General features: G+C 39.5%; 2 protein-coding genes across 4 annotated transcripts; one reads left to right on the top strand and one right to left on the bottom strand.

Annotated features, from left to right (window-relative positions):
- Window positions 1–734: 734 nt before the first annotated feature.
- Window positions 735–4,780, top strand: LOC111334381 (uncharacterized). Its single transcript, XM_022940103.2, has 2 exons — window positions 735–1,631; window positions 2,233–4,780. The coding sequence occupies exons 1-2, from the start codon at window positions 833–835 to the stop codon at window positions 3,624–3,626; spliced, it is 2,193 nt and encodes a 730-aa protein (XP_022795838.2). The 5' UTR covers window positions 735–832; the 3' UTR covers window positions 3,627–4,780.
- LOC111334382 (uncharacterized) lies at window positions 4,628–10,414 on the bottom strand. 3 transcript variants are annotated; one of them, XM_088745001.1, is made up of 6 exons: window positions 10,313–10,414; window positions 9,726–10,238; window positions 8,490–8,673; window positions 7,128–8,011; window positions 6,317–6,477; window positions 4,628–5,914 (listed from the first exon to the last, which is right to left on the bottom strand). In XM_088745001.1, the coding sequence occupies exons 2-6, from the start codon at window positions 10,069–10,071 to the stop codon at window positions 5,846–5,848; spliced, it is 1,644 nt and encodes a 547-aa protein (XP_088601127.1). In that variant the 5' UTR covers window positions 10,072–10,238; window positions 10,313–10,414; the 3' UTR covers window positions 4,628–5,845. The 3 variants fall into 3 exon arrangements, with proteins under 3 accessions (XP_088601127.1, XP_088601129.1, XP_088601128.1); XM_088745003.1 differs by having other exon boundaries at window positions 9,726–10,049; window positions 10,313–10,413; XM_088745002.1 differs by having other exon boundaries at window positions 7,128–7,984; window positions 9,726–10,382.
- Window positions 10,415–10,433: the final 19 nt, after the last annotated feature.

Genomic DNA, 10,433 nt, shown 5'->3' on the forward strand with positions numbered 1-10,433 from the left:
CCTCAAAACCCTCCCCTTCTCTAACAGTACCCCTCTCTGAAAACCCCGTCTCAGTCTGATTAGCTCCCCCCCTCCTCTCTCCAATAAACTTCCCTCTGGAAGCCGTTGTAATGATAAACCAGGCTTGAGCTCATTAGGGATATCACGATCTCAGTTTATGATATTTTCAATTTTGTTCCGTAACGAGTCGTGTTTCCAAGCGAATTTTTCGTCTTCGGACAATATCATTAGTAAAAAAAACTGGATTTGTCATGAACGAAGCAACGATTTCAATACGATCAGCCTGAGAATAACCATCAGTGAACAACCAATCAGACAAGAGGATTATTTTTGAAAGCCTCAAGGTGGGTATCCACTTCTTTTACAACTTGTCAAATGTATCCTTCGTGAAAACGTACTCATGTCATTTAACAATAAACCATTTAAAATTTACATTAGTTTGTACTCTGTACAGAAAACGAACTTATTTCGGTTACATTAAGTTATTCATAACGGAAAAATGCTGGATCACATTAGTCTTAAAAAGCTCAAGCCTGTAAGCCCCTTAGAATGTTTCAGGACGGATTCTTTTCTTTCTGTAACTTTGCATTAAGTAAGCCGGTAGATTGTGCAATATCAATTCCACAAAGAAAATAAGATTAGTATAAACTTGGACAATTTACAGAATAATACTACTAATAAGTAAAGTATACCGCACAGGGAATAGGTCACCATAGTGATGTCTCGGCCCGTGGGCACAGATGATTGAGACCTAACTTAGCGGGACAAGTATCGGACAATAGCCACTCGCACCTTTGTTCCAATATTTGGACCTCAATTATACTTGAAACAAATGGCTGACAGTCTAAATTACCTCCGATCCAAACACGGTTGGGCACAGACAAATCGTTTTGTGTTAAGATGGTTTAATTTAAACGAGGCGCCCAAAGCAGCGAGAGAAACGGGCATGACGATTCCTGCGTCAGGGAGGCCGCCTATCTCAGCGAAGCCGAGGTGCTCACAAAGAGTGGCTTTGAAGACAAAAAGAAAGTCTCTTGCCAAGGGCGTTACCAAGGCAGGTACAGAGAATAAGAAAGGATTAGACGCAGTCTCGAACAGAGAGATGCAAGAACACGCCGCGGTAACTGTGAATTTAATTTCATCAAGGGCGGTAAACAGTGATGAAGAAATGGAAGAAATCGGCGAGGACCCCGAGGGGGAAGAACGAGAAGCCGTCAGTGGAGATGACCACCAAAACGAAGATCAGGACCACAGCGATGTTGAAACGTTTGATTTCTTCACAGAATCGTCCAGCGAGGTGTCAGAAGAGGCAGTTCTGTTACCGAATATTTTAATCCCATGTACAAAGTGTCATGATGTTATTAACATATGTCGCTTGCCATGTCACCGGAATTTGCACTACGCGTTACAAACCCTCAAGTACGCACAAGATCAGAGGCCAAAAAACATCAGCGCTTTGGTCAGGCGAAGAAAACTGTTGATAAAACAGCAGCAAGATGCTGGTTCAAAAAGAAAACAAGATCCCTTTGGTGACAAGCATTTGCATAAATTAAACACGGCGTTTGAGTTCCTAAGAACAGAACTTCAAGGAACCACGGATTTGCGATATCTTTGTGAGAGGGTCATTGAAGGTTTGTGCATGCGATATCAGCTCGAGACACTTTAACATAAACAATCAAGGCAAAGAAACCAACTTCTTGAATAGTAAGGTTTTATCATCCGTAAACTTAGCGGGAGTCATGATTTATCTCGTGATAATTGTTCCACGCTGTAAGAAAAGTGAAACAAAGAAAATTGTTTTAACAATTAATATTTCCTAAAATTGTTAACCAATTGGTGAAATAAATTGATTCTAAATTGTTTAGTTAATTATTCAGATTTCTTGGTTTATACGTACAATACACTTCATCTCGTTTAAACCGTGAATATTATGTTTGCGTAATTTAGATGACAAAACAAACTGCTCTTTTGACCTTAGCATGATTTTATTTGGGTAAAAAATTTGGAAAATTCTACCAAGCCGAGGTTAAACGTGTTCATGACAGATAACGTGTTTATGAGGAAATCAAAACGAAAACAAACAGTGTCAACTCTTTCATTAGCACCTTCTTAAGTTTGATTGATGCGAAAGATTGGCAAGGCCTTGACGCAAGAAATTCTTATTTTGAGTTCATTTGCATTTCAACGCATCGAGTGCGACTGAAGTTTGGCTTTGTTTTTTTTTAATTGCAGAAATAAAAGTAACAGGCGAGAGCTTCGATTTGTCTTGCTCAATTGCAGCTGGAGTTTGCGAAGAAGCAAATAAAAGGTGGAAAATCATGGAGGATGTACACATGTATCAAGATAACTTTTTAAACAACATAAATAGCGCATTTATTGCAATCTACGACGGGTACAGTGGTAAAAACACTGCACTTGAGTGCAGTCGAAAACTTCACGTGTATTTGAAAGAGGAGCTTGACTCTATTATAACAAAGACATACATGAGGCCGTCTAAAAAAGAGATCTCCACAGCCTTTCGGTCTTCTTTTGCAAAAACCGAAAAGTTCCTTCTAATGTCAGAAGAGGAGCGGTCGCAAAGTCGATGGAGTGGTTGCTCAGCAGTCACATGCGTTTTGTCTGATGAAATGTGTTTTGTCGCAAATGCAGGGAATGAGGGCGCCATTTTGATAAGAGATAACGATGTCGTTAAAGTACTCACGAACAAGCACGATCTATACAACAAGAAGGAACGCGAGCGTGTGAAGAAGTCATGCGGGGTCATAGTGAAGACGGAAAAGTGCGCGCTCATAAACGGCGCCCTAGGTGTAACAAGAGGCATTGGGAGCATCGGCGATATGGCCTTAAAGAGGTGCATTATTAATGAGCCTGACGTCAGGACTATATCTTTAGATCCTACAGATCAACTTCTAGTTTTAGCTTCTAGTGGATTTTGGAAGATGTTTTCCTACGAAGAAACTATTCATCTTGTCAACGGCTTCTTCGGACAAATAAGAAGGGGGGCGAAACAAAAGATTATTGAAGGAGAAATAGTTGATAGAACTGTGTCTGAAATACACCACGAACACCTGTCTAATGCAGAGTACAGAACAGAGCTTTTTTTCAAGATGGCCGGTGACCAATGTAACGATACATCTTCGCCATCTGTTTTCCCTTCGGACAACGTTGCAGGAGGATTGGCGCACAGTAAAAGCGAAGACGACTTAAGCAACTTGATAGCACATTACCAAATTAAACCTTGCGTTGAAGCAAACGGATACATGAGTTTTTTTAACTCTAAAGGTGAACCCATTCATACAAATCACACCACGAACCCTCCACCTATCGATGACGTCACTTCCACATATACACGTCATCACCGATTTTCTCTACCGGATAATAAAATGTTGAACTGGCTCAAAGGCGGCGAAGAAAAAGACTTGACAAGAACAGAAAAAGCGCGTCTTCTAGCAAAGAGTTTGGCGGAGAGGCTTGTTAAAAGCGCGCTGTACGCCGAGTCCATGGACAATATCACAGTCTTTGTTGTTCTTTTGCCTGGATTTTCTATGGTTAACTGGCAGATGGTGACACCCGACATCTTGGAAGCTTTAGAGGAGTTTGTAGCCGATGATGACCTTTTCGAATGACGTAACGTGCCGATGCATGTCCAAGAAGTTGTGTGAAGACTTTGGTTAGACATCCTCAAAAGACCTGAAGTTTATTTTCCCGGTGCAAACGCGACCTCCGACAAGTTAACACAATCGTTAAACTCTCTTGTTTACTGATATTTGAGTATGGTCGGGTCAGCTCTCTACACTCGCTGTTTTTGCTTTATTTGTCGCATGATCTTGCAGTTAGCTTAAACTTTTGTCTTATCAATCATGGTGCAATACGTTCATGTAAGTTGCGCGATTCACTACGGGAAGGCTTGGGATGAGACTAATACTTAGCCAGCGCTTCTCCTGCTTAACTAATATGAAAGGAACAAGACAGCTAATTCAGTAAGCAACATTCACTGCTCTCGTTTCTAACCAGGATTTTGCGGTTTTTATCAGTTTCACCCCATGTAAGTCACATAACTAGTAAATACTGACAACAAATCAAAATTCTACTGACAACAATCATTCACTTGACTCTGATGATGACTTCCGCACAGGTTGTCGAAACGTCAGTCACTGCCACCGACAACAGTCCTTCTCAGGACTACACTCACCCGGACGATCAGACTATACCTTCACATAACTAGTAAAGTTAATAACGAGAGGGCTAGTGAGAGAGCAATGTATGGAACAAGGAACAAGACAGCTAATTCAGTAAGCAACATTCACTGCTCTCGTTTCTAACCAGGATTTTGCAGTTTTTATCAGTTTCACCCCATGTAAGTGACATAACTAGTAAAGTTAAGAACGAGAGGGCTAGTGAGAGAGCAATGTATATAAGCCGCATGAGGTTCAGTACTCTGCCATAAACCAGTGGAATTGTGAACGACTTGAATATTGATGTCACCAGAAGGAATTAAATACTAACGCCTATAATGAGATCCTTGTAGGAAATATAATTTTCGAAAATTTGTTAACAGTCAAAAACCTATCCGTTTTCACAAATAATTATTTAATTCAAGTATGAAAAACAGTTAAAAAAACAAATGTCACATTCATGATTTTTATTCTTTAGTGTGAAAAGAATCGCTGAATATAATCCATCACAGAGTAAAATACAAATATAATTTCATATACTGCTGAAGAGTCAAGGGTGATACGCAAAATATAACGTTAATAGCTGAAAACAGTTAAAAATTTCACTTTGTGTGTTGATGATTTCATCTAACTGCCGAAGAATATACTCGTGGTCTTTTCTAGGCTCGTCCAAATTGCAATCAAGGAGTCTTCAAAGGAAAATCCAATTTCTAGGCTCGTCCAAATTGCAATCAAAGAGTCTTCAAAGGAAAATCCAATTTCTAGGCTCGTCCAAATTGCAATCAAAGAGTCTTCAAAGGAAAATCCAATTTTGTTTGATTATCTAATACTACCCTTAAAGTTTGCAGTGAATCACAAAGTAACTGAACAATTTTTGCCTGAAATAATGTCACTTTGCTCTTATAGGTGGTCCTAAGACTACATGTGAAGATATAACCCCTTTTGTGAGGATTCACTTCAAACCTTGTGAGTCATAATTACTATCGGTGGATGAAACCTAAAGCAGGGGATTCAATAAAAGCCGTTTAACGGGAGTCTCCTGCCGCCATATTATTTCACTGGCGACGCAAGTATAAACACAAGCACAAACGCAAGCATAACATCTCCTATTTCAACCTGAAAACGGCCTCGACGCAAGGACAAGCACAAGGGCAAGACAAAGGAAAAACTTATGATCCTTGTGTTTGTCCTTGGCCGTTTTCACGATGAAATAGGAGCTGTTATCTTTGCGTTCCTGTGAAAGCCATGCTTTTCAACCGCCTGTTTGGCCTGCGAGCAGATTCTCGTGTTTGGGTTTCACTTAACGGCCACCTTTTGTACACGCCATCGACAGCCGCTTGAGATGGGAGTAAAACGTAAAGTACTTTACATGGCTGTTATATGGCACTTTGAAACACTCGGACGCGAGCCGATTTTGTTGCCATTCAAGTGAGAGCTCCAGCACTACTTTCATGTAACATTGCATCACTGATTTATACGTAAAGATACATAAAAAAAATTCTGTTTACCTGTAGTTATACACATTTTCGGTATATTCTGCACTGGAAAAGTCAATTAAAAAAACTTCCTTAATACTTGTCAAGGCATGTGTAATGTTCCATCAAGTTCTTCTCAGTAGTTCACAAGTAATTTGATCATGGCTTTCTCCACATTTTAGATTCGTGTTCACGTCACTTTACACCAAGATTGTATTCCTCAACAACAGACTCCAGTGTTTCAAATGCATCCAGAAAATCATTCTAAAAACATTGAGAGGTGAGAACAGGTTTAAAACAAATACTACGACCTCAGATGTAAAGCCGTGATTTTGGTAAGCGAATAGGGCAGTCGGTTTAAAAAGAGGGTGAAGAGAGAGGTCGTTTCGAGCCTAATACACGACTTATTGATCTTGGTCAAAATTATTACAGTCCGGAACACTAACAAATACTCATATGAAGTAGTCAACAAATGCCTCTAATCTCAAATTTCATTCGGAACTGAAAAAGAAAATACCGTGCCCATAACTATTTCAGAAACTAAACTTACCAAAACAGTCGTTTACCAGATGCGACACAAAACAATTCTCGAAATATCCATCAAATATGCGAACGTTTTGCCTTTTCAACAAGCTCATAGGGGGTTGCTTTTAGACTCGTTGTTACCTTAGAGCAGCCGTGTTTGCTGAACCAGTGAAGATAAGCACCTGCATCATACATCGCCCTTGCCTTCCTCATAACATCCTCCAAGGTCTCCAGAATCTTAGTTGAGTTTAAACAAAGAGTAAGTGATTGGGAGTCTTTTGGACCTACAGGGTTGTACTGGCCTGTGAAATAAAAGTATAAGTATATTATTATCGGAGATAGATCTAAGTTGCACATTTAGTTCTGCGTTTTGGTACTTTTCTTGAGCTTTTCTTCCTTCCAAGGTTCCAACAAGATAACTTGGGTTTACCAACTGAGTTAATAATATAAATTGGCCATCATAAATATTTTCAAAAGCTAAAGCTGAAAACACCTCAAAACTATTTACGATGGCTAATTCATATCATCAATTCAGTTGATAAGAGTAAATGATCTTGTTTTGAGACGTTAGCTGTGGTGTGAAACATTTTGTAAGTGTAGTTGCAACACCTTAAAACCCGTTTAAGATGCAACAAATAAGGTTGACATGTATCACTTTGTGCAACGCTCATTACTGAAGAAACTTTGCGAGACATTCAAAGTAACAGGTGATGCGCCAGCTACTTTCTTGTAACACGGGACACAAGTAAGTAATTTTGTTTTTAAAATTCCTTACCCTTGCGTTTTCTTTTGTTTCGATTGAGAAGAGCCGTCAAAACGTCGAGAAAGTATTCACTTAATTTGTGAACACGTGGAATATTGAGGGGAAAAATGGGACTTCCCCAATCTTTCAAGTTTTTCTTCGTGTCGGAGTAGCGAAATAAAGGTTATTATTGATATAAAAGTTACTCACTAATCCAGAAATCAATAGGAAATGGATTCCAATCCACAAATCTCAGCGAGGTTCTCAGTTTATCTTCTATCTTTGGCCAAATCTCTGCAAAGGAACCATCATGGTCCCCACGAGCCACTAGCAATGAACCCAAGGTTGAAAACTGCATGCCGTTTCGATCATATCTACGAATTGAGCGAATAAGTGACTGCGTGAGGCTCTCCCAAGAAACTTTTGATTTGGCGATGTGATGCAATGTGGCAAACTTCTTTGATGGCTCAGAACAAAGTGATCGAAACATCTCCCATGGCTCATTTCCACTTGGTACATCTACTGCTAGTGAAGAATTCTCAGTCTGACAACTATCGCTCTTGGAATTTTTCATCTCGGAAGGGTTTACGATTCCTCTGTAGCGCAAAAGCGCCGAGGCAGTAGATCTGGGTTGTCTTGACATGTCTGTTAGGCTGTCTGTATAGCTTAAATACGAAGATGTACTTAAAATGGAGTCACTGGACAACACGGATGATGCAGAACCAGGACTCCTGTCAAACACAGCTCTGTGGCGAGTGACTTCAGATTCGTGTTGAGATTCACCAAGGGAAAATGAAAGCTGTTTTGTTATGGTGTCCATTTTAAACGATGTCTCTGTACTTTTATAAAGTATTTCTTTTCTCTTTTTGCCACTGATCGTTTCATTCGCTCCCTTCTTCTTAAGCTTTCCTTTTATATGCTTGGGTTTGCTTCCCAAAGGTTGGAGCACTCCAGCAAGGCTCATAGATATGTAGTAATTCATGTCTTTGAGAGAGATGGAGCCTGATGGGTTTTGTCTTGTTGAGAGTCCAGTGTGTGTTGCTATGTGATGAAGAATGTCATCATTGCTAAACAACAGAACTGCATCAGCATGGCTGCAAAATTATGGGAAAGACAAGGGAGGTTTTCACCAGAAGAGATAGATAACTTAGATAACTTTAATTACTGTGGATGAAACACTTAACTATAGGTCTAGTTTATGGGTTTTCCACAACATATATCATGATTATATAGAAATAATAATAGTAATAATAAAACATATTAATCATAACAACATCTGTTACAATTCATCTATAATTTATTAGGAATCAATAATATATTTCCAACCACCCCTTCCCCCTCCCAAGAAACATATAATGGTCTTTCCCTTCTCAATTAAAGCGTAATCTTTCTGATGTGCTGGACAAATTGCAGGCTGGTCCATTCAAAGTTATACATTATCTGAAATTATGATCTACACTTAAATTAGAAAATCAAGCCAGCCAAGTAAGGATGAATAAATTGACTATGCACTGTGGGAAAAAATGAAGCATTCGAAAAAAAAGAGTGTTTCAGCAGGCCAAAATTACTTACTATTGTAATGATGACAAACTGAGAAGAGAGTTGTAATGTTGAAGAGGACTGTCACCTGATGAGTGGGGAGATACAGCAACAGACATGACATGAGCCAGAGGGTATGCATCCCTTAAAGTTTCAATCAAGCGAGATCCCAGACCAGAACCAGTGCCACCAGTGAGACTATGAACCACAATAGTGCCTGAAGGAACAAAATCAAAAAACCTTTATGTTAAAACTTTTGATTGGTACAGGATTAACACTTTTCTGAAAAATGCTGACAGCCCCTTTTTTTTTAACTAGGTGAGAAAAAAACAAAACTGCAAAACTATATAGTTCATGACAAGGAAGTGAGGTCAGCACTCACCCACTTTTGTTTGTTAAAAGCATTTAAGCTATATATCGAAGAAAAAGAAAAATTCAATTAAAGAGAAGGCTGTAATCTTTGTTCTTGAGCCCTTATAACTTGTCGATTGCATCTTTCATTTGTTCCATATCTTTTTTATACTGTAATCACAGAAATTTACAGCTTCACAGTGCAGCTATCACCAAGTGTAGTGTGACTGACATTACTTTTTTTTGCATAGCCATAAATTGTTATCAGTACCTGTAAGTAGTATATTGTGGCTACTTTAAGGGTGCTTTTTATGCCTGATCTGTTTAAATAACTGGCACTTTGTCACCTTCCTAAAGTATCTACATGTACTCTTGTGGCCTTTCATTGCAATTAACCTTTTTATAAGTTTATGTAAAGTACAGGAATCAATCTGGCAAACAGAGTGACCTGGTAACTAGCATGGTTTACTTTGGACTGAAAGGTCCAGGTCTGAGCTATATATAACTGGGTCATTATGTTGTATTCCTGGGTGGAGCACTTAATTCTCTCAGTTTTACAGAAACCAGAGCAAAACCCTAACAGTTACTGATCATTCTGTTATGGGTGTAGGCAAATTAAAAACTGGACCCCCTTTTCTATATCCTTTCTGGAACCCAGACGTAAATAAAATGATTGATGTTGAGGAACTGAACAAGAAGAGTATGCAAAGTTGCCTCTTAAATAACAGCTCAGTTCTTAACCACAATTTAGAGATGTACAGAGGGGAGTCCAGAAGGGAGTTTGAGAGAGGTTCCAGAAGGGGGCTCAGAATGGGATTCTGAGGGGGGTCCAGGTTTCGTATAGAGGCTAAAGAGAGTTTTTAGGGAGTACAAAATGCTATCACTCACTGAATCACAAAATGGTCAGCAGTTATTTACCAGCATAATTATCGCATCTTTCTACTTCTTTCCTCACAATTTCCATAGCCCTGTGCAACAATGAAGTATCTTCAGTTTCTCCACTGAGACCATGATAACCTAATGCCCAATTATTTCCTCGTCCTCTCTGTCCACTGATCATGTTTCCTTCCCTGTACAGCTTACTGGATCTTGTATCTTCACGATAGTTGTGTCCGATGACTTTGGACTCGCTGTCCACACAGACACACCTAAGCTTGCCATCCCTGTGGCTCAGAGGGTGAACATCACTCTTGTCAATCAAACGCATAAGTTCGTGACCGACTTGATTGCCACATTGGCCAACTAGAAGCACGATCGATGACATGGAAAAAGGCAAGGTTACACCTTGCACAACCTTTTTATTAGCTTATCGCAATCTTCGTCTTAATTCACAACTCTCCAACAAATTAAGAAGTACAAACTTCAGCACGATTAAGCGAACAACGTCGAACTACAGAAGTTACATGGCGACTTGCAAATCGAAATTGAAGTCTATTGAAAATCAGTCTGTTGCAATTTTATATTCATCACATCTCGTTGGGATCCCCTTTATTTCCTTAGCTTACCAGATCAGAGCTTCTCCCGCCATATTTTTGATTCGATGCAGGCCATACACTCACTACAATCCTCACTACAGTGAACTTCAACTGCAGTAACATTCACTGCAGGCGCACATTACGATCTTTC

Source organism: Stylophora pistillata, chromosome 14, assembly GCF_964205215.1.
Source record: "Stylophora pistillata chromosome 14, jaStyPist1.2, whole genome shotgun sequence".
Lineage (NCBI taxonomy): Eukaryota > Metazoa > Cnidaria > Anthozoa > Scleractinia > Pocilloporidae > Stylophora > Stylophora pistillata.

Coding starts and splice junctions, on each gene's coding strand:
- LOC111334382 (XM_088745001.1), bottom strand. CDS start 10,071: ATGTCATCGATCGTGCTTCTAGTTGGCCAATGTGGCAATCAAGTCGGT. Junction 8,674..9,725: donor AAGATGCGATAATTATGCTG/GTAAATAACTGC, acceptor TTGTTCCTTCAG/GCACTATTGTGGTTCATAGT. Junction 5,915..6,316: donor GCAAACACGGCTGCTCTAAG/GTAACAACGAGT, acceptor CAATGTTTTTAG/AATGATTTTCTGGATGCATT.
- LOC111334381 (XM_022940103.2), top strand. CDS start 833: ATGGCTGACAGTCTAAATTACCTCCGATCCAAACACGGTTGGGCACAG. Junction 1,632..2,232: donor TTGTGAGAGGGTCATTGAAG/GTTTGTGCATGC, acceptor TTTTAATTGCAG/AAATAAAAGTAACAGGCGAG.